The following is a 23,660-nucleotide window of genomic DNA, read 5'->3' on the forward strand; positions in this document are numbered from 1 at the left end:
CAGAGGGAGTGGGGTGGCTCTGTTGGTGAGGAATGAAACTCAGCGGACAGGTTGGGTGAGTGGGCAGATGCATGGCAGATGCAGGTTAATGTGGATAAATGTGAGGTTATCCACTTTGGTGGCAAGAACAGGAAGGCAGATTACTATCTGAATAGTGTCAAGTTAGGAAAAGGGGAAGTACAACAATAGTAAAAGCTTCTTTAGGTATATGAAAAGGAAAAAAAAATAGTTATGATCAAAATTGGGCCCTTGAAGACAGAAACAGGTGAAATTATTATGGGGAACAAGGAAATGGCAGACGAGTTGAACAGGTACTTTGGATCTGTCTTCACTAGGGAAGATACAAACAATCTCCCAGATATGATATCCAGGATACTGGATGAACTGAAGGAAATTTATATTAGGCAGGACGTTGGGTCTGAAGGCTGATAAGCCCCCGGGACCTGATGGTCTGCATCCCAGGGTACTTAAGGAGGTGGCTTTAGAAATCGTGGATGCATTGGTAATCATTTTCAAATGTTCTATAGATTCAGGATCAGTTCCTGTGGATTGGAGGGTGGCTAATGTTGTCCCACTTTTCAAGAAGGGAGGGAGAGAGAAAACAGGGAATTATAGACCAGTTAGCCTGACGTCGGTGGTGGGAAAGATGCTGGAGTCAGTTATAAAAGATGAAATTACGACCATTTGGATACTAGTAACAGGATAGGTCCGAGTCAGCATGGATTTACGTAGGGGAAACCGGGCTTGACTAATCTTCTGGAATTTTTTGAGGATGTAACTATGAAAATGGACGAGGGAGAGCCAGTGGATGTAGTGTACCTGGACTTTCAGAAAGTCTTTGATAAAGTCCCACATAGGAGATTAGTGGGCAAAATTAGAGCACATGGTATTGGAGGCAGAGTACTGACATGGATTGAAAATTGGCTGGCTGACAGAAAACAAAGAGTAGCGATTAACAGGTCCCTTTCGTAATGGCAGGCGGTGACCAGTGGAGTACCACAGGGTTCAGTGCTGGGACCGCAGCTGCTTACAATATATATTAATGATTTAGATGAAGGGATTAAAAGTAACATTAGCAAATTTGCCAATGACACAAAGCTGGGTGGCAGTGTGAAATGTGAGGAGGGTGTTAAGAGAATGCAGGGTGACTTGGACAGGCTGGGTGAGTGGGCGGATGCATGGCAGATGCAGTTTAATGTGGATAAATGTGAGGTTATCCACTTTGGTGGTAAGAACAGGAAGGCAGATTATTATCTAAATGGAGTCAAGTTAGGAAAAGGGGAAGTACAACAAGATCTAGGTGTTCTTGTACATCAGTCACTGAAAGCAAGCATGCAAGTACAGCAGGCAATGAAGAAAGCTAATGGCATGCTGGCCTTCATAACAAGGGGAATTGAGTATAAGAGCAAAGAGGTCCTTCTGCAGCTGTACAGGGCCCTGGTGAGACCACACCTGGAGTACTGTGTGCAGTTTTGGTCTCCAAATTTGAGGAAGGACATTCTTGCTATTGAAGGAGTGCAGGGTAGGTTCACAAGGTTAATTCTCGGGATGGCGGGACTGTCATATGTCGAAAGATTGGAGCGACTGGGCTTGTATGCTCTGGAATTTAGAAGGCTGAGAGGGGATCTGATTGAAACATATAAGATTATTAAGGGATTGGACACGCTAGAGGCAGGAAACATGTTCCCGCTGATGGGTGAGTCCAGAACCAGGGGCCACAGTTTAAGAATAAGGGGTAGGCCATTTAGAACGGAGTTGAGGAAAAACTTTTTCACCCAGAGAGTGGTGGATATATGGAATGCTCTGCCCCAGAAGGCAGTGGAGGCCAAGTCTCTGGATGCTTTCAAAAAAGAGATGGATAGAACTCTTAAAGATAGCGGAGTCAAAGGTTATGGAGATAAAGCAGGAACTGGATACTGATTGTGGATGATCAGCCATGATCACAGTGAATGGCGGTGCTGGCTCGAAGGGCCGAATGGCCTACTCCTGCACCTATTGTCTAATCAAGAAACTATCAACCTCCGTTTTAAATCTACCCAATGGCTTGGGCTCCGCAGCTGTCTAGGGCAATGAATTCCACAGATTCAGCACCCTCTGGCTAAAGAAATTCCTCCTCATCTCTAAACTAAATAGATATCCGTCTATTCTGAGGCTGTGCCCTCTGGTCCTAGACACCCCCCACTATAGGAAACATCCTCTCCAACATTCACTCTATCCAGGCCTTTCAATACTTGACAGGTTTCATCGAGATCCCCGCCCCACGATTCCTCTAAACTCCAGCGAGTACAGGCCCACAGCCATCAAACGCTCCTCGTGCGTTAACCCTTTCGTTCCCGGGATCATTCTCGTAAACCTCCTCTGGACCCTCTCCAACGCCAGCACGTCCTCTCTTCAATACGGGTCTCAAAACTGCTCGCAGTACTCCAAGTGCGGTCTGGCCAAAGGCTTAAAAAGCCTCAGCATCACGTCCTTGATTTCATATTCTAGTCACCTGGCCTTGAATTTGCCTTCCTCACCACCGACTCAGCCTACAAGTTAACCTTCAGGGCATCCTGATCAAGGACTCCCCAAGTCCCCTTGTACCTCTGATCTCTGAAGTCGCTCCCCGTTTAGAAAATAGTCTACAGCTCTGTTCCTGACCAAAGTGCATGACTGTACACTTCCTGAAACTGTATTCCAGCCAGGGATGGGCGCTGGGGGAGGGAATGCCGCACCACGGGGGCAGGGGGGGTGAAGGGGCAGTGCCCTTCTCGGACCCTCCCCACCCCTCGTCACCCCTCTCACTCACCAAATAGAGCTCGTCTTGGAAGGCATAGTGGAGCCGAGGGATCCAGCGGCCGCGCCCCCTCACCAAGATGTCTCTCTCCTCTCGGAAGCAGGCCGCCTGCAAAACCAGCAACACGCTTGGGAGTGTCCAGGGAAAGGAGCCGGACTGGGATGGGTGGGGGAAGGGGCCACCCACCTGTTACACAGGTCCCACTCCCCCACCCTCCCTGGGTCACCATCGAACCCCACTCCCCCATCCTCCCCTCCCCGGGTCACCACCGAACCCCACTCTCCCACATTCCCCTCCCCGGGTCACCATTGAATCCCACTCCCCCACCCTCCCCTCCCTGGGTCACCATCGAACCCCACTCCCACAAACTCCCCTCCCCAGATCACCATCGAACCCCACTCCCCCACGCTCCCCTCCCCGGGTCACCATCAAACCCCACTCCCCCACACTCCGCTCCCTGGGTCACCACCGAACCCCACTCCCCTGCCTCCCCTCCCTGGGCCACCATCAAACCCCACTCCCCCCTCCCCGGGTCACCATCAAACCCCACTCCCCTACATTCCCCTTTCCGGGTCACGATCGAATCCCACTCCCCCACCCTCCCCTCCCCGGGTCACCATCGAACCCCACTCTCCCACATTCCCCTCCCCGGGTCACCATCGAATCCCACTCCCCCATCCTCCCCTCCCCGGGTCACCATCGAACCCCACACCCCCACCCTCCCCTCCCCGGGACACCATTGAACCCCACTCCCCCACACTGCCCTCCCCAGGTCACCATCGAACCCCACTCCCCCCTCCCCGGGTCACCATCAAACCCCACTCCCCCACATTCCCCTCCCCGGGTCACTATCGAATCCTACTCCCCTCTCTGGGTCACTATCGAACCCCACTCCCCTCCCCGGGTCACCATCGAACCCCACTCCCCCACCCTCCGCTCCCCGGGTCACCATCAAACCCCACTCCCCCACATTCCCCTGCCCGGGTCACTATCGATCCCCACTCCCCCACCCTCCCCTCCCCGGGTCACCATCGAACCCCACTTCCCCACCCTCCCCTCCCCGGGTCACCATTGAACCCCATGAGCCCACCCTCCCCTCCTCGGGTCACTATCGAACCCATGACCCCACTCTCCCCTCCCCAGGTCACCATCGAACCACACTCCCCCACCCTCCCCTCCCCAGGTCACTATTGAACCCCACTCCCCCACATTCCCCTCCCTGGGTCACCATCGAACCCCACTCCCCCACTCTCCCCTCCCCGGGTCACCATCGAACCCCACATCCCCCCCGGGTCACTATCGAACCCCACTCCCCCACCCTCCCCTCCCCGGGTCTCCATCAAACCCCAATCCCCCACATTCCCTTCCCTGGGTCACTATCGAACCCCACTCTCCCACATTCCCCTCCCCATGTCACTATTGAACCCCACTACCCCACAATCCCCTCCCCGGGTCACTATCGAACCCCACTCTCCAACATTCCCCTCCCCGGGTCACTATCGAACCCCACTCCCCCACATTCCCCTCCGCGAATCACCATCAAACCCCAATCACCCATTGCCCTCCCCGGGTCATCATCAAACCCCACTCCGCCATCCTCCCCTCCGCAGGTCACCATCGAACCCCACTCCCCCACATTCCCCTCCCCGGGTCACCATCAAACCCCACTCCCCACATTCCCCTCCCCGGGTCACTATCGAACCCCACTCCCCTCCCCGGGTCACCATCGAACCCCATCCCCCACATTCCCCTCCCCAGGTCACCATCGAACCCCAGTCCCTCCCCGGGTCACCATCAAACCCCACTCCCTCACTACCCCACTCTCCCCTCCCCAGTTCACCATCAAACCCCTCTCCCTTGCCTCCCCGGGTCACCATCAAACCCCACTCACCCACGCTCCCCTCCCCGGGTCACCATCGAACCCCACTCAACCACGCTCCCCTCCCCGGGTCACCATCGATCCCCATTCCCCCCCCGGGTCACTATCGAACCCCACTCACCCACCCTCCCCGGGTCACCATCAAACCCCACTCCCCCACCCTCCCCTCCACGGGTCACCATCAAACCCCACTCGCCCACTCTCCCCTCCCCAGGTCACCATCAAACCCCCCTCCCTCCCCTCCCCGAGTCACCATCGAGCCCCACTCCCCCACGCTCCCCTCCCCAGGTCACCATCGAACCCCACTCCCCCACCCTCCCCTCCCTGGGTCACCATCAAACCCCACTCCCCCACTCTCCCCTCCCCAGGTCACCATCGAACCTCACTCCCCCACCCTCCCCTCCCCAGGTCACCATCAAACCCCACTCCCCCACTCTCCCCTTCCCGGGTCACCATCAAACCCCACTCCCCCACGCTCCCCTCCCCGGGTCACCATCAAACCCTACTCCCCCACATTCCCTCCCCGGGTCACTATTGAACCCCACTCCCCCATCCTCTCCTCACCGGGTCACCATCGAACCCCACTCCCCCCGGATCACCATCGAACCCCACTCCCTCACATTCCCCTCCCCGGGTCACCATCAAACCCCACTCCCTCCGGGTCACCATCAAACCTCACTCCCCTCCCCGGGTCACCATCGAACCCCACTCCCCCACCCTCCCCTCCCTGGGTCACCATAAAACCCCACTCCCCTATCCTCCCCTCACCGGGTCACCATCGAACCCAACTCCCCCACATTCCCCTCCCCGGGTCACCATCAAACCCCACTCCCCCACATTCCCCTCCCCAGGTCACTATCGAACCCCACTCCCCTCCCCGTGTCACTATCGCACCCCACTCCCCTCCCCGGGTCACCATCGAACCCCACTCCCCCACCCTCCCCTCCCTGGGTCACCATCAAACCCTACTCCCCCACCCTCCCCTCCCCAGGTCACCCTCCCCTCCCCGGGTCACCATCAAACCCCACTCCGCCATCCTCCCCTCCCCAGGTCACCATCGAACCCCACTCCCCCACATTCCCCTCCCCGGGTCACCATCGAACCCCACTCCCCCATCCTCCCCTCCCAGGGTCACCATCAAACCCCACTCTGACATCCTCCCCTCATTGGGTCACCATCGAACCCCACTCCCCCATCCTCCCCTCATTGGGTCACCATCGAACCCCACTCCCCCATCCTCCCCTCCCCAGGTCACCATCGAACCCCACTCCCCCATCCTCCCCTCCCCAGGTCACCATCGAACCCCACTCCCCCATCCTCCCCTCCCCGGGTCACCATCGAACCCCACTCCCCCATCCTCCCCTCCCCAGGTCACCATCGAACCCCACTCCCCCATCCTCCCCTCCCCGGGTCACCATCGAACCCCACTCCCCCATCCTCCCCTCCCCGGGTCACCATCGAACCCCACTCCCCCACACTCCCCTCCGCGGGTGTCACTATTGAACCCCACTCCCCCACCCTCCCCTCCCCAGGTCACCATCGAACAGGAGCATCCCCTGGACTGGATTGAATGAGGAGGGGGGAGAGATGTAGGAGGAGGAGGGGGAGGCGTGTTGGGGGGTGTAGGAGGAGTAGGAGGGGTTGTAGGAGGAGGGGACGGGTGTAGGATTAAGGGAGGGGGTGTAGGGTGAGGGGTGTAAGGGGGAGGTGGGTGTAGGAGGAGGGGAGGGGTGTAGGAGTAGGGGGAGGGGGTGTAGTGGGAGGGGAGGGGGAGGGGTTGTAGGGGGAGGGGGAGGGGGAGGAGTGGGTGTAGGGGAGGAGGAGAGGGAGGTGGTGTAGTGGGAGGGGTGGGGGTGTAGAAGTAGGGGAGGGGAGGGGGTGCAGGAGGAAGGGTGTAGGAGGAGGAGGGGAAGGGGTGTAGTGGGAGCGGAGGGGTGTAGGGTGTGTAGGGAGTGGGTGTAGGAGTAGGGGGAGGGGGTGTGTAGTGGGAGGGGAGGGGAGGGGGTGTGGGAGTAGAGGGGGAGGGGTGTAGGGGAGGGGCGTAGGGGGAAGGGAGGGTTGTCGGGGGAGGGGTTGTAGGGTGAGTGGGAGGGGAGGAGGAGGGGGAGGGTGTGTAGGTGGAGGACAAGAGGGAGGGGGTGTAGGGGAGGGGAGGGGGTGTAGGAGAGGGGAGTAGGAGGTGGGGAGGGGAGGAGTTGTAGGGGGAGGGAGGGAGGGGTGTAGGAGAGGGGAGGGGTGTAGGAGAGGGGAGGAGTTGTAGGGGGAGGGGAGGGGGAGGTGTGTAGGAGAGGGGAGGGGGAGGTGTGTAGGAGAGGGGAGGGGAGGTGTGTGTAGGAGAGGGGAGGGGCGTAGGAGAGGTGAGGGGGAGGAGTTGTAGGGGGAGTGGTGGGGTGTAGGGGGAGGGGAGAGAAGGGGTAGGGGTGTAGGGGGAGGAGTGAGCAGTATAGGAGGAGGAGGAGGGGGAGGAGTGTAGGAGGAGTTGGAGGGGGAGGGGTGTAGGAGGAGGGGCGCAGGGGGAGGGGAGGAGGAGGGGTGCAGGGGGAGGGGAGGGGGAGGGCTGTAGGAGTAGGGGAGGGGTGTATGGGGAGGAGAGGGGGTGTGGGGGAGGAGAGGGGGTGTGGGGGGGAGGGGGTGTAGGGGGAGGGGGTGTAGGAGTAGGGGGAGGGGGTGTAGAGGGAGGGGAGGGGGTGTAGAGGGAGGGAAAGGGAGGGGTTGTAGGGGAGGGGGAGGGAATGGGTTATAGGGGAGGAGGGTTGTAGGGGGAGGGGGAGGGTTATAGGGGAGGGGTGTAGGAGGGGGAGGGGGACGGGTGCAGGAGGGAGAGGGGATGTATGGGGAGGGGTGTTGAGGGGAGGGGTGTCGGGGAGGGTGTAGGAGAGGAGGGGTGTAGGAGAGGAGGGGTGTAGGAGGAGGGGCTGTAGGAGTAGAGGGAGGGGAGGGGGGATGTAGGGGAGGGGGAGGGGTTGTAGGGGGAGTGGGAGGGAGAGGAGGAGGGGTGTCAGAGGAGGAGGAGGAGGGGTTCTAGGGGGAGGGGGAGGGGTGTGGGAGAGGCAGGGGAGGGGTGTAGGAGGAAGAGGAGGGAAGGTGTAAGAGGAGGAGGGGAGGGGGTGTAGGAGTAGGGGGAGGGATGGGGTGTAGGAGGAGGGGGAGGGGTTGTAGGGGGAGTGGGAGGGAGAGGAGGAGGGGTGTCAGAGGAAGAGGAAGAGGGGTTCTAGGGGGAGGGGTGCAGGAGAGGCAGGGGAGGGGTATAGGAGGAAGAGGAGGGAAGGTGTAAGAGGAGGAGGGGAGGGGGTGTAGGAGTAGGGGGAAGGGTGGGGTGTAGGAGGAGGGGGAGGGGTGTAGTGGGAGGGAGGGGAGGGGATACAGGAGTAGGGGAGGGGTTGTAGGGGAGGGGAGGGGAGGGTTGTAGGGGGAGTGGGAGGGGGAGGAGGAGGGGTTGTAGGGGGAGGGGCGGGGAGGGGTGTAGGAGGAAGAGGAGGAGGGGAGGGGGTGTAGGGAGTAGGGGGAGGGGAGGGGGTGTAGTGGGAAGTGAGGGGTGTAGGAGTAGGGGAGGGATGGGGTTTATGAGGAGGGGAGGGATGGGGTGTGTGGGGAGGGGGAGGGGTATAGGGGAGGAGGAAGGAGAGGGCGTGTAGGTGGAAGAGGAGGAGAGTGAGGGGATGTAGGAGAGGGAGAGGTGTAGGGGAGGGGGGAGGGATGTAGGAGGAGGAGGAAGAGGGGGAGGGACATGGGAGGAGGGGTTGTAGGGGGAGGAGGTGTAGGAGGAGAGGAGGGGTGTAGGGGGAGGGTGAGGGGTGTAAGGGGGAGGGTGAGGGGTTGTAAGGGGGAGGAGAGGGAGGGGGTGTAGGGAGAGGAGAGGAAGGGGGTGTAGTGGGAGGGGAGGGGGTGTAGAAGGAGGGGTGTAGGAGGAGGAGGAGGAGAAGGGGTGTAGTGGGAGGGGAGGGGTGTAGGGTGTGTAGGGGAGGGGAGGGGAGGGTTGTAGGGGGAGTGGGGGGAGGAGGAGGAGGGGTGCAGGAGGGAGAGGGGGAGGGGAGAGGGGGAGGGGAGCGGTGTAGGAGAAGGAGGAGGGAGAAAGCGTGTAGGTAGAGAGGGAGGGGGTACAGTATTAGGGGAGGGGTTTGTAGGGAGGGGAGGGGTGTAGGAGAAGGGAGGGATGTAGGGGGAGTGGGAGGGAGAGTAGGAGGGGTGTCAGAGGAGGAGGAGGAGGGGTTGTGGGGGGAGGGGGAGGGGTGCAGGGGGCAGGGGAGGAATGCAGGAGGAAGAGGAGGGAGGGGTGTAGTGGGAGGGATGGGGTGTATGAGGAGGGGGAGGGATGGGGTGTAGGGGGAGTGGGAGTGGTGTAGGGGGAGGGAGAGAGGTGTAGGGGGAGGAGGAAGGACGAGGGCGTGTAGGTGGAGGAGAGAGGAGGAGATGTAGGAGAGGGGAGGGAGGGGATGTAGGAGAGGGGAGGGGAGGGGATGTAGGAGAGGGGAGGGGAGGGGATGTAGGAGAGGGGAGGGGAGGGGGTACAGGAGTAGGGGAGGGGTTGTAGGGGAGGGGAGGGGTGTAGGAGGAAGGGAGAGTTGTAGGGGGAGTGGGAGGGAGAGTAGGAGGGGTGTCAGAGGAGGAGGAGGAGGGGTTGTGGGGGGAGGGGAGGGGGAGGGGGAGGGGTGCAGGGGAGGAATGTAGAAGAGGAGGGGAGGGGTGTAGTGGGAGGGATGGAGTGCATGAGGAGGGGGAGGGATGGGGTGTAGGGGGAGTGGGAGTGGTGTATGGGAGGGAGAGAGGTGTAGGGGAGGAGGAAGGAGAGGGCGTGTAGGTGAGGAGGAGAGGGAGGAGATGTAGGAGAGGGGAGGAGTGTAGGGGAGGGGGAGGGTTGTAGGAGAGGGGAGGGGTGTAGGGGAGGGGGAGGGGGATGGGTGTAGGAGGAGGGGGTGTAGGAGGGAGGAGTGTTGGGGAGGGGTGTAGGGGGAGGGGTGTAGGGGGTGCGGAGAGGAGCAATTGTAGGGGAGGGGAGGGGTTGTAGGAGGAGAGGAAGGGTGTAGGGGAGGGGAGGGGTAGGGGTGTAGGAGGAGGGAGGGGGTGTATGGGAGGGGGTGTGCAGGGGGAGGGGGTGTAGGGAGGGGAGGAGGAGGCGTGTAGGGGGAGGGGAGGAGTTGTAGGGAGGAGGGATTGTAGGGGGAGGGATGGGGTGTAGGAGTAGGGGAGGGGTGTAGAGGGGGAGAGGGGGTGTAGGGAGGGGAGGGGAGGGGTGTAGGAGGAGGGGAGGGGTGTAGGGGAGGGGAGGGGTGTAGGGAGGGGAGGGGTTGTAGGAGTAGGGGAGGGGCGTGGGGGGGGGAGTTGGGATATGAGAGGAGGAAGAGTTGCTTATGGTTTGTCTACAGACTGACTGCCCACGGTCGCTCCCGGCCACCATCGCCATGCGGACTCACATCCGCTCTCTTGAGCATCTCCCATTTATGGAGGATCTTCATGGCAAACACTTCTCCGTCTCCTTCATTTTGACGACGGCTACCTGGGGGAGTGGGGAGCGAGGGTGGAGATTACTGACACACTCGGAGCGCAGCGGAGCGGCCCGGCCCCAGCAGTCAGTTCAATGGGCTCCCCACCTCCCTCACCCTGTCAGACACACACACAAACACAGGCAAGGCCCAGACTTGATCCTGGCCTGTGGAAACATCTTAGCCGCTACGGAAATAGGCATTGTGTGTGTGTGTGTGAGAGAGAGAGAGTCTGTGTGTGTCGGTGACTGTGAATGTGTGTGTTTCTGTGAGTGTCAGAATGTGTGAGAGTGAGCGTGAGAATGCGTGTCAGCACGCGAGCATCTGTGCAGGTGTGTGTGTGTGTGTGTGAGTGTGTCTGTGTGTGAGTGTGTGTGTCTGTGCAGGTGTGTGTGTGTGTGTGTGTGTGTGTGTGTGTGAGGGTGTGTGTGTCTGTGTGTGTGTGTCTGTGTGTGTGTCTGTGTGTGTGTGTGTGTGTGTGAGAGTGTGTGTGTCTGTGTGTGTGTGTGTGTGTGAGTGTGTGTGTCTGTGTGTGTGTGTGTGTGAGTGTGTCTGTGTCTGTGTGTGTCTGTGTGTGTGTCTGCATGTTCGTCCCCCATTCCGGGAGCTCCGGAGATCCATTGCCGGGATCGGGTGTGTCAGGGGTTTGCACTGTCGCCGAGGACCGGTTGTGTCGGCTCCCACAGCCTGATCCGTATCAGGAGTCAGTTCCGTGTCCCGCTCTGTCAATATGCCTGTGTTTGTCCCACCCCTTTCAGCGCCATTAACTCCTGCAGGACCATTAACTCCTTCAGCACCCATTAACCCCTTTCAGCGCCATTAACTCCTGCAGGACCATTAACTCCTTCAGCACCCATTAACCCCTTTCAGCGACATTAACTCCTGCAGGACCATTAACCCCTTCATCACCATTAACTCCTTCAGTCCCCATTAACTCCTGCGGGACTATTAACCCCATTCATCACCATTAACACCTTCAGCCCCCATTAACTCCTACAGGACCATTAACCCCTTCATCACCATTAACTCCCTCAGCCCCATTAACCCTTTCAGTGTCTTCAATTCCACACCGTTTACTCCTTGGATTCCATTAACCCCCTTAGCGCCCACTACACCCTGCCCATTGGCAGCTTAGTGGTGGGGTAATGTCACCCAGATCCTCGGACTCTGTTGGTGTCGGGACCCTCCCCCGGGGGGGGGTGGTCTTCGCCCACACCTGCCCCCATCTCTCAGAGCCCTCACACCGAGGGGGTGCGTCCACCTGACACCCCTCGCCTCACCCAGCACCACCTCCCCCCACGATTCGGCAACAACTTTCGCTAGCCCCTCGTCCCCAGTGACGCTGCCTCACCCCACTGCTCGGCAGCCTCCTCTCCTCAATCGTACAGTCCTCCCCACCACCCACCTCTCCAAAGGCGCCCCGCCCGATGACCTTCAGGATCTCGAAGTCGTCGCGATGGAACTGGAGCTCCTTCACTCTGGTGATGAATGGAGTGACTGAGGGAGGGGTAGACGGAGGAGAAGGTGGGGGGTAGGGAGGGAGGCCAGACGGTTCGGAATAGGGGGCAGAGGGGAAGGGGCAGGAAAGAGTGGGAGGGGAGGGTAGAGGCGGAGGGAGACGGGATAATGGGGGGGGGGGAGGATGGGAAGGGGAGAAAGAAGATGGATTTTAAAAAATGACGCCTGCTCGAATCAGCGTGACCGCGATACAATATGATGCAACCCCCCCCCCCCGGTCATTCGGCCTATCGACCTCTGCTGGGGTGATCACAATGGTTCCCCCCTCCTATGCCCATCCCCGACAACCAATGAGGGGCAGCCACACTAGAAGCTCACCCCACCCATGCACGCTATACACAGGGAGATCCCACAAGAAGACACAATAACTGATTGACGACAGCCAGGTTTCGGAGGAAACGCCGGCCCTGCAGCCCCGGGGAGCGTTCCCTCGGAAATGCTCCCTCCAGCAGTACGTAGCTCCTTCCTCACCAGCAACCGCCACCCTCCCCGTCCCTGGAGCAAATGCCCGGACTGGGGCTGTCGGGATTCGAACCCGCAGACTCCGGACAGGGAACAGCTATCAGACAAAGAGGGGCCGAGGGCCAGGCGCGGAGGCATGGTGTCACTGCAAACCGTCACCCCCCAGCCTCCATGGTTACATCAAAAGCGTCTGGGACAGACAGGGCGAATCCTTCGCCACTCCCTGACGTGACTGGAGCCGGTCGGTGGGGTGCGGCGCCTCCTCAGTCTCGCTTTACATTCCTCTGCCTCCCCGGACGTGTGCAGGCAGATAGTCGGCCCTGGGCTCGCCGGCGTTTCCCAGCGCTCTCCGGCTCCACACTGTCAGCCGAGAGAGCACACGGCCCCCAGCCGGCCCCCAACTCCCTCTGGGGCAGTGACTGCCCTCGGAAAGTGGGGAAATCGGCACGTTCCCACTCCTGCACACTTTTCCTTGATCCCCCCGGAGAGGGGGGTAGAGAGGGGAGGGGTGGGGGGTAGAGAGGGGAGGGGTAGGGGGTAGAGAGAGGGGAGGGGTAGGGGGTAGAGAGAGGGGAGGGGTAGGGGGTAGAGAGAGGGGAGGGGGTAGAGGGGGTAGGGTCTAGAGGGGGAGGGGAGGGGTAGAGAGAGAGGAGGGGTAGAGAGTGGAGGGAGGGGGGTAGAGAGTGGAGGGAGGGGGGTAGAGAGTGGAGGGGAGGGGATAGGAGAGGGGTGAGCGAAATAGATAGGGGAGAGGGTAGAGAGGGGAGAGGGTAGAGAGGGGAGGGGATAGGAGAGGGGTGGGCGAGATAGATAGGGGAGGGGGTAGAGAGAGGGGAGCGGTAGAGGGGTTGGAGAGGGGAGAGGTAGGGGTAGAAAGAGGGGAGGGGTAGAGGGTAGAGAGAGGGGGGTAGGGGATAGGAGCGGGGGGGAGGGGTGGGGGTAGAGAGAGGGGGGTAGGGGATAGGAGCGGGGAGGGGTGGGGGGTAGAGAGAGGGGGGTAGGGGATAGGAGTGGGGAGGGGAGGGATGGGGGGTAGAGAGAGGGGGGTAGGGGATAGGATTGGGGAGGGGGAGGGGTAGGGGGTAGAGAGAGGGGGGTAGGGGATAGGAGTGGGGAGGGGAGGGGGAGGGGATAGACAGAGGGGGGTAGGGGATAGGAGGGGGAGGGGGAGGGGATAGACAGAGGGGGGGTAGGGGATAGGAGGGGGAGGGGGAGGGGTAGGGGGTAGAGAGAGAGGAGGGGTAGAGAGGGGAGGGAGGGAGGGAGGGAGGGGTAGAGAGGGGAGGGAGGGAGGGGTAGAGAGGGGGAGGAGTAGAGGGGGAGGGGGGAGGGGGGAGGGGGAGAGGGGGGAGGGGGAGGGGGTAGAGAGGGGAGGGGTAGAGGGGGGAGGGGGAGGGGAGGGGTAGAGGGGGGAGGGGGAGGGGAGGGGTAGAGGGGGGAGGGGGAGGGGAGGGTAGACGGGGAGGGGGAGGGGAGGGTAGACGGGGAGGGGGAGGGGAGGGGTAGAGGGGGGAGGGGAGGGGGTAGAGGGGAGGGGTAGAGGGGAGGGAGGGGGAGGGGTAGGGGGTAGAGAGGGGGGAGGGGTAGAGAGGGGAGAGAGGGGGGTAGAGAGAGGGGAGAGGTAGAGAGGGGAGGGAGGGGGGTAGAGAGAGGGGAGAGGTAGAGAGGGGAGGGAGGGGGTAGAGAGAGGGCAGAGGTAGAGAGGGGAGGGAGGGGGTAGAGAGGGAAGGTGTAGAGGGGAGGGGGAGAGGGGAGGAGGAGAGGGGAGGGGGAAAGGGGAGGGAGGGGGAGAGGGGGAGGGAGGGGGAGAGGGGGAGGGAGGGGGAGGGGGAGGGGTAGGGGGTAGAGAGAGAGGAGGGGTAGAGAGGGGAGGGAGGGAGGGAGGGGTAGAGAGGGGAGGGAGGGAGGGGTAGAGAGGGGGAGGAGTAGAGGGGGAGGGGGAGAGGGGGGAGGGGGAGGGGGTAGAGAGGGGAGGGGTAGAGGGGGGAGGGGGAGGGGAGGGGTAGAGGGGGGAGGGGGAGGGGAGGGGTAGAGGGGGGAGGGGGAGGGGAGGGTAGACGGGGAGGGGGAGGGGAGGGTAGACGGGGAGGGGGAGGGGAGGGGTAGAGGGGGGAGGGGAGGGGGTAGAGGGGAGGGGTAGAGGGGAGGGAGGGGGAGGGGGTAGGGGGTAGAGAGGGGGGAGGGGTAGAGAGGGGAGAGAGGGGGGTAGAGAGAGGGGAGAGGTAGAGAGGGGAGGGAGGGGGGTAGAGAGAGGGGAGAGGTAGAGAGGGGAGGGAGGGGGTAGAGAGAGGGCAGAGGTAGAGAGGGGAGGGAGGGGGTAGAGAGGGAAGGTGTAGAGGGGAGGGGGAGAGGGGAGGAGGAGAGGGGAGGGGGAAAGGGGAGGGAGGGGGAGAGGGGGAGAGGGGGAGGGAGGGGGAGAGGGGGAGGGAGGGGGAGAGGGGGAGGGAGGGGGAGAGGGGGAGAGAGAAGGGGTAGAGGGGGTGGGGAGAGGTGAGGGAGTAGAGAGAGGGGAGGGGGAGAGAGAGGGGAGGGGTAGAGCGGGGAGAGGGGAGGGAGGGGGTAGAGAGGGGAGGGAGGGGTAGAGAGGGGAGGGGTAGAGGGTAGAGAGAGGGGTAGGGGGCAGAGAGGGGGTAGAGGGGAGGGGGAGTGAGAGGGAGAGGGGCAACAGAAGGGGTGATGGGGCAAGAGGGGGCAAAGGGGGGTGTGAGAGAGAAGGGGGAGAGAGCGAGAGAAGGTGTGAGGTGAGGGTGATGGGGTGGGACGAGGGGAGCGAGGGAGAGAGGGAGGGAGAGAGGAAGTTGGAGAATTTGAGGGGGTGTGAGGGAGAAGGTAGGGTGGAAGTGAGAGGCAGCGAGAGTGAAAGTGGGGTGAGGGGGAGGGAAAGACAAAGTGAGAGGGAGGAAAGGAGAGAGATAAAGAGAGGAGGAGAGGGAGACAGAAATGGGGGGAGGGAGAGAGTGAACGTGGGGGAGAATGGGGGCAAGAACAAGGGGGAGGGGTAGAAGGCACCCGTGGGGAAGACACAACTGAGGGAACTGCTCCTCCCCACTCCCCTGACCGGAGGATCCGGCCTGCAGATACTGTGAAGGGACATCAGCACTACAGACTGACTCTGGCCACCTTTCAGGCCGGATGTGGTGTCAACCCGGAACAGTGACCGTCCCTTCCCTTCCACAGATGCTGCCTGACCCACCGAGCTCTTCCAGCCATTTGCTTTCTGCACAAACCAAGATTTGCCGAACTTCTCCTGGGATGCTTCCCCTGCCTTTTCCTTCCACAAGGCACCTCTCAGAGTCAGAACTGTGGTCTGGGCTGGTGTCCATGTTCAGAAAGGGTGGGGCAGGGTCACGAGGGGCTGAGTGGCCTGCGCCAAAGCCTTCCGGGGCTGATTCGTTGGCGAGCTTTGAAGATATCTGCACGAGGCCACGGAGGGACAGGGTGGGGGTGGGGGAAGGAATTAAAGCAGATTCAGGCAGCGACGGGGAGGGCGGGGAAGGTACTAGGATCAAGACATTGACAGAATTGGGAGGTGCAGGACAGGAACAGCCTCGGGAAAAGATCGCACTGCAGTCAGAGAAGGTTTACAACTCCACCACGGGAACCTGCTTTTGTGGTATCCCTTGTGCGGAGTGTCACAAAACAGGACAAGTGGTCCCCAGTACCCCCACCACAAGTCTGCACCCACTCTCGGTGACACCAACCCCACCTCGCCCAGACGAGAGGGTCCTCCACCGTTCCCGGGGGTGTGTGATGGGACGGTGTGGAGGGAGTTTCACTCTGTGTCTGACCCCGGGAGTGTGTGATAGGACGGTGTAGAGGGAGCTTCACCCTGTGTCTGACCCCGGGAGTGTGTGATGGGACGGTGTGGAGGGAGTTTCACTCTGTGTCTGACCCCGGGAGTGTGTGATGGGACGGTGTGGAGGGAGCTTCACTCTGTGTCTGACCCTGGGAGTGTGTGATGGGACGGTGTGGAGGGAGATTCACTCTGTGTCTGACCCCGGGAGTGTGTGATGGGACGGTGTGGAGGGAGCTTCACCCTGTGTTTGACCCCGGGTATGTGTGATGGGACAGTGTGGAGGGAGCTTCACTCTGTGTCTGACCCCAGCAATGTGTGATGGGACGGTGTGGAGGGAGTTTCACTCTGTGTCTGACCCTGGGAGTGTGTGATGGGACGGTGTGGAGGGAGCTTCACTCTGTGTCTGACCCTGGGAGTGTGTGATGGGACGGTGTAGAGGGAGCTTCACTCTGTGTCTGACCCCGGGAGTGTGTGATGGGACGGTGTAGAGGGAGTTTCACTCTGTGTCTGACCCCGGGAGTGTGTGATGGGACGGTGTGGAGGGAGTTTCACTCTGTGTCTGACCCCGGGAGTGTGTGATGGGACGGTGTGGAGGGAGCTTCACTCTGTGTCTGACCCCGGGAGTGTGTGATGGGACGGTGTAGAGGGAGCTTCACTCTGTGTCTGACCCCGGGAGTGTGTGATGGGACGGTGTAGAGGGAGTTTCACTCTGTGTCTGACCCCGGGAGTGTGTGATGGGACGGTGTGGAGGGAGCTTCACTCTGTGTCTGACCCTGGGAGTGTGTGATGGGACGGTGTGGAGGGAGCTTCACTCTGTGTCTGACCCTGGGAGAGTGTGATGGGATGGTGTAGAGGGAGATTCAGTTTCTTTCTTTGGCGATTGGAAGGTTAATGGATCCTGATGGGTTTCATTTGTGGGAACAGAGGGGGGAGAGGAGGGGAGGGAGAGAGGGTACCTGGAGGTGGGGTGGGGATTTGAATAACATCCCAAGGGCCAACATCTGTGCAGAGGGAGATGAGTACGAGATATCCCACAGGAAGTGCTTGTGGCAAGTACCATAACGACATTAAAGAGATTACTTGGTAAATACTTGATCAATTGATAGCTAGGGTTTCGAGCAGGATAAGGGTCAAATGCAGAGAAACAGGTCTGGCCAGATTGGGCACCACGGCTGGCATGGACGAGCAGGCCGAAGGGCCAGCCAACATACTGACTGAATCTTTGTCCACGCCTCTCCCAACTCTGACTTGCTCGGGCCTGCGAAGGCTGCTCGCGAGGCTCGGGAAGAGCAACACACACGAAATTCTGGGAGGACTCACTGAGCAGGCCAGGCAACGGAGTAAACAGTCAACGTTTCGGGCCAAGACCCTTCAGCAGGACTGGAGAAAAGAAGTTGAGGAGTCGGAGGTGGAAGGTAGGTTGGGGGGAAACAGAGAAAACCTACAGCACAATACAGGCCCTTTGGCCCACAAAGCTGTGCCGAACGTGTGCTTACTTTAGACCTAGGCTTACCCACAGCCCTCTATTTTTCTGAGCTCCATGTACCCTCCCAGGAGTCTCTTAAAAGACCCTATCGTATCCGCCTCCACCACCGTCGCCGGCAGCCCATTCCACACACTCACCACTCTCTGCGTAAAAAAACTTACCCCTGACATCTCCTCTGTACCTACTCCCCAGCACCTTAAGCCTGTGCCCTCTTGTGCTAGCCATTTCAGCCCTGGGAAAAAGCCTCTTTTGATGGGACACCGTCCCAACACACACTCCCGGGGTCAGACACAGAGTGAAGCTCCCTCCACACAATCCCACACGATCAATGCCTCTCATCATCTTATACACCTCGATCAGGTCACCTCTCATCCTCCATCGCTCCGAGAAGAAATGGCCAAGTTCACTCAATCTATTCTCTCATAAGGCATGCTCCCCAATCCAGTCAACATCCTTGTAAATCTCCTCTGCACCCTTTATATAGTTTCCACATCCTTCCTGTAGTGAGGTGACCAGAACTGAGCACAGTACTCAAAGTGGGGTCTGACCAGGGTCCTATATAGCTGCAACATTATCTCTCGGCTCTGAAACTCAATCCCACGATTGTTGAAGGCCAATGCACCGTATGCTTTCTTAACCACAGAGTCAACCTGCGCAGCAGCTTTGAGTGTCCTATGGACTCGGCCCCAAGATCCCTCTGATCCTCCACACTGCCAAGAGTCTTACCATTAATACTATATTCTGCCATCATATTTGACCTATCAAAATGAACCACCTCACACTTATCTGGGTTGAACTCCATCTGCCACTTCTCAGCCCAGTTTTGCATCCCACTGTAACCTCTGACAGCCCTCCACACTATCCACAACACCCCCAGCCTTTGTGTCATCAGCAAATTTACTAACCCATTCCTCACCCAGGTCATTTATAAAAATCACAAAGAGTAGGGGTCCCAGAACAGATCCCTGAGGCATACCACTGGTCACCGGCCTCCATGCAGAATATGATCTGTCTACAATCACTCTTTGCCTTCTGTGGGCAAGCCAGTTCTGGATCCACAAAGCAATGTCCCCTTAGATCCCATGCCTCCTTACTTTCTCAATAAGCCTTGCATGGGGTACCTTGTCAAATGCCTTGCTGAAATCCATATACACTACATCTATGGTTCTGCCTTCATCATATGTTTAGTCACATCCTCAAAAAATTCAATCAGACTCATAAGGCAGGACCTGCCTTTGACAAAGCCATGCTGACTATTCCTAATCATATTACGCCTCTCCAAGTGTTCATAAATCCTGCCTTTCAGGATCTTCTCCATCAATTTACCAACCACTGAAGTAAGACTCACTGGTCTATAATTTCCTGGGCTACTTCCTTTCTTGAATAAAGGAACAACATCCATAACTCTCCAATTTTCCGGAACCTCTCCTGTCCTCATTGATGATGCAAAGATCATTGCCAGAGGCTCAGCAATCTCCTCCCTCGCTTCCCACAGTAGCCTGGGATACATCCTGTCTGGTCCCAGTGACTTATCCAACTTGATGCTTTCCAAAAGCTCCAGCACATCCTCTTCCTTAATATCTCCATGCTCAAGCTTTTCAGTCCACTGTAAGTCATCCCTACAATCGCCAAGATCCTTTTCCGTAGTGAATACTGAAGCTAAGTATTCATTAAGTACCTCTGCCATCTCCTCCAGTTCCATACACACTTTTCCACTGACACACTTGATTGGCCCTATTCTCTCACATCTTATTCTCTTGCTCTTCACATACCTGTAGAATGCCTTGGGGTTTTCCTTAATCCTGTCCGCCAAGGCCTTCTCATGTCCCCTTCTGGCTCTCCTAATTTCATTCTTAAACTCCTTCCTGCTAGCCTTATAACTTTCTAGATCTCTATCATTACCCAGTTTTTTTGAACCTTTTGTAAGCTCTTCTTTTCTTCTTGACTAGATTTACAACAGCCTTTGTACACCACGGTTCCTGTACCCTACCGTCCTTTCCCTGTCTCATTGGAACGTACCTACTCAGAACCCCATGCAAATATCCCCTGAACAGTTGCCACATTTCTTCCGTACATTTCCCTGAGAACATCTGTTTCCAATTTATGCTTCCAAGTTCCTGCCCGACAGCCTCATATTTCCCCTTACTCCAATTAGACGTTTCCTAACTTGTCTGTTCCTATCCCTCTCCAATGCTATGGTAAAGGAGATAGAATTGTGATCATTATCTCCAAAATGCTCTCCCACTGAGAGACCTGACACCTGACCAGGTTCATTTCCCAATACCAGATCAAGTACAGCCTCTCCTCTTGTAGGCTTCCTGAACACACCTAACAAACTCCACCCCATCTAAACCCCTCACTCTAGGGAGATGCCAATCAATATTTGGGAAATTAAAATCTCCCACCACAACAACCCTGTTATTATTACTCCTTTCCAGGGGAAGGGGCGATGGGTGAAACTGGGAGGGGGAGGGGATGAAGTAAAGAGCTGGGAATTTGATTGGTGAAAGAGATGCAGGGCTGGAGAAGGGGGAATTGGCAATCGACAATAGATGCAGGAGTAGGCCATTCAGCCCTTTGAGCCAGAACTGCCATTCACTGTGATCATGGCTGATCATCCACAATCAGTACCCTTTTCCTGCCTTCTCCCCATATCCCTTCACTCCACTATCCTTAAGAGCTCCACCTAACTCTTTTTTGAAAGAATCCAGGGAATTGGCCTCCACTGCCTTCTGAGGCAGAGCATTCCACAGATCCACAACCCTCTGTGTGAAAAAGTTTTTCCTCAACTCTGTTCTAAATGGTTTACCCCTTATTCTTAAACTGTGGCCTCTGATTCTGGACTCCCCCAACATCGGGAACATGTTTCCTGCCTCTAGCGTGTCCAATCCCTTAATAATCTTATATGTTTCAATCAGATCCCCTCTCATGCTTCTAAATTCCAGTGTGTACAAGCCCAGTTGCTCCAATCTTTCAACATATGACAGTCCCACCATCCCGGGAACTAACCTCGTGAACAGGGGAGATTTACCAGGATGCTGCCTGGTTTAGAGAGTATGCATTACGATCAGAGATTAAGGGAGCTAGGGCTTTACTCTTTAGAGAGAAGGAGGATGAGAGGAGACATGACAGAGGTGTACAAGATAATAAGAGGAATAGATAGAGTGGATAGCCAGTGCCTCTTCCCCAGGGCACCACTGCTCAATACAAGAGGACATGGCTTTAAGGTAAGGGGTGGGAAGTTCAAGGGGGATATTAGAGGAAGGTTTTTTACTCAGAGAGTGGTTGGTGCGTGGAATGCACTGCCTGAGTCAGTGGTGGAGGCAGATACACTAGTGAAGTTTAAGAGACTACTAGACAGGTATAAGGAGGAATCTAAGGTGGGGGCTTATATGGGAGGCAGGGTTTGAGGGTCGGCACAACATTGTGGGCCGAAGGGCCTGTACTGTGCTGTACTATTCTATGTTCTATGAACCTACGCTGCACTCCCTCCATAGCTAGAATGTCCTTCCTCAAATTTGGAGACCAAAACTGTACACAGTACTCCAGGTGTGGTCTCACCAGGGCCATGCACAACTGCAGAAGGACCTCTTTGCTCTTATACTCAACTCCCCTTGTTATGAAGGCCAGCATGCCATTAGCTTTCTTCACTGCCTGCTGTACCTGCATGCTTGCTTTCAGTGACTGATGTACAAGGACACCCAGATCTCGTTGTTACTTCCCCTTTTCCTAACTTGACACCATTCAGATAGTAATCTGCCTTCCTGTTCTTGCCACCAAAGTGGATAACCTCACGTTTATCCACATTAATGGGAGAGGGAGAGGATAGAGGCCACGGCGTTACTGACAATCTGAGAAACAGATGTTCATGCCGTCAGGTTGGAGGCTACCCAGATGTGGCTCCTGGAACCTGAGCGTGGCCGCATCGCGACAGTAGGACCGACGTGTCGGGGTGGGAGTGGGAAGGGGAATCAAAATGGGTCTCCACTGGGAGAACCCGCTTCTTCCGTCAGCGCTGGGGAGATCTCGGCAGGCCGGGCATCATCTCCGGAGAGGAATAAAGAAGAGCCGACCAGGATCCCTCATCAGGACTGGAAAGGAAGTGGGAAGGAGCCAGATTAAGGTGGTGAGGGGCAGGACAAATGGCCCCTTCTCTGTCACGTTGTTTTCGATATGACTGATAACGTGGCCGCGGCAAACGATTCAATGTCCCAACTCTACAAGGAAGAGGTTGCCGCCTCCGGGTCAGATGCAGGGGAAAGCCCCCGATGGTCTGCCCCGTCAGACGGGCACAGAATGCGGCAGGTTGACGGAGGAACCTCAATTCCTCGGTTGGGAAGTCCGGAACTGGGGATAGATATGGGAATTTCGACCAAGGAAGTCAGCGGAGGGGAATGGCATTGAAAAATGGTCCACTTTAACAACGGACAGTGGATGAAAATCACCTTCAACGGGAGATTTGTTAGACAGGGCGGGAGGTGGGGTCCGGGGGGTGGGGGGAGAGGGGGTCACGTTGAACGACAGTGGGGAGGCCTCTCGCTGCGCCCTGGTTTGGGAGCGGGAATGGCAGGGCCGCGGTGAGTGTTAGAGCGAGAGACAGCAGCAGAAATGAGTCACCGGCGTCTCCGAGATCAGTCAGCGGCGCGGCCCGCACACAACCAGCCCGGCAGCATTCCTACAGCGGAGAAGCCAGTCCGGGACACAGGATCCGACACCGGCCTCCTCCCCTGAGAGCGTGTACCCCGGTGTCACACGATGACAGACCCGTTCCCAGCGGTACCGCACCCCGGTGTCACACGATGACAGACCCGGCCCCACCGGTACCGTACCCCGGTGTCACACGGTGACAGACCCGTCCCCAGCGGTACCGTACCCCGGTGTCACACGGTGACAGACCCGTTCCCAGCGGTACCGCACCCCGGTGTCACACGGTGACAGACCCGTCCCCACCGGCACCGTACCCCGGTGTCACACGGTGACAGACCCGTCCCCACCGGCACCGCACCTCGGTGTCACACGGTGACAGACCCGTCCCCACCGGCACCGCACCCCGGTGTCACACGGTGACAGACCCGTCCCCACCGGCACCGTACCCCGGTGTCACACAGCGACCGACCCGTCCCCACCGGAACTGTACCCCAATGTTACAGTATCTATAAAATTTTCATATTTTATTGTTTTACAACATTCGAATCACAGTGGATTTAACTGATCAACGGTAAAAAGACTCCCCTTTTTCCAAATTGAAACCAGATCTCGACAAAGTGATCTAAATTAATTAGAAATTAAAAAAAAGATATAATTGATTGCAAACAAGAGAAAATCTGCAGATGCTGGAAATCCGAGCAACACACACAAAATTCTGGAGGAACTCAGCAGGCCAGGCAGCATTTATGGAAAAGAGTAAACAATCGACGTTTCAGGCCGGAACCCCTCGGCAGGACTGGGGAATAAAAGCTGAGGAGTAGATTTAAGAGGTGGGGGGGGGGGGAGAGAAACACAGGGCGACAGGTGAAACCGGGAGGGGGAGGGATGAAGTAAAGAGCTGGGAAGGGGATTGGTGAAAGATTCAGAAACCAGGGAAGAAAGAAAAGGGGAGGGTGGGGAGGAGCACCAGAGGGAGGCGATGGGTGGACAAGGAGATAAGGTGAGAGGGGGGAAAGTGGATGGGGAATGGTGACGGGGGTGGAGGGTGGGGGTCATTACCGGAGGTTTGAGAAATCGATGTTCATACCATCAGGTTGGAGGCTACCCAAAATGAATATGAGGTGTTGTTCCTCCAACCTGAGTGTGGCCTCATCACGACAGTGGAGGAGGCCATGGATGGACATATCGGAATGGGAATGGGAGGTGGAATTAAAATGGGTGGCCACTGGGAGATCCCGCTAGTCCTGGCGGACGGAGCGTAGATGCTCGGCGAAGCGGTCTCCCAATCTGCGTCGGGTCTCACCGATATACAGGAGGCCACACTGGGAGCACCGGACACAGAGGATGGCCCCAATAGACTGACAGGTGAAGTGTCACCTCACCTGTAAGGACTGTTTGGGGCCCCGAATGGCGGCGAGGGAGGGGGTGTAGGGGCAGGTGTAACACTTGTTCCGCTTGCAAGGATAAATGCCAGGAGGGAGATCAGTGGGGAGGGACGAATGGACAAGGGAGTCGCGTAGGGAGCGATCCCTACGGAAAGCAGAAAGTGGGGGGGGGGAAGGATGTGTTTGGTGGTGGGATCCTGTTGGAGATGGCGGAAGTTTCGGAGAATTGTG

At 58.2% G+C, this 23,660-nt stretch overlaps 1 protein-coding gene across 1 annotated transcript in view; it reads right to left on the minus strand.

Annotated features, from left to right (window-relative positions):
• Positions 1-23,660, minus strand: part of LOC140188933 (serine/threonine-protein kinase MRCK alpha-like) — a 117,611-nt gene that overhangs the window by 86,910 nt on the left and 7,041 nt on the right. Inside the window, 4 exon segments of the mRNA XM_072245584.1 lie at positions 2,789-2,884; positions 10,067-10,116; positions 10,119-10,149; positions 11,541-11,632. Of these exon segments, the coding sequence (XP_072101685.1) occupies positions 2,789-2,884; positions 10,067-10,116; positions 10,119-10,149; positions 11,541-11,632 (269 nt within the window).

Source organism: Mobula birostris, chromosome 28 (assembly GCF_030028105.1).
Source record: "Mobula birostris isolate sMobBir1 chromosome 28, sMobBir1.hap1, whole genome shotgun sequence".
NCBI classification, from domain to species: domain Eukaryota; kingdom Metazoa; phylum Chordata; class Chondrichthyes; order Myliobatiformes; family Myliobatidae; genus Mobula; species Mobula birostris.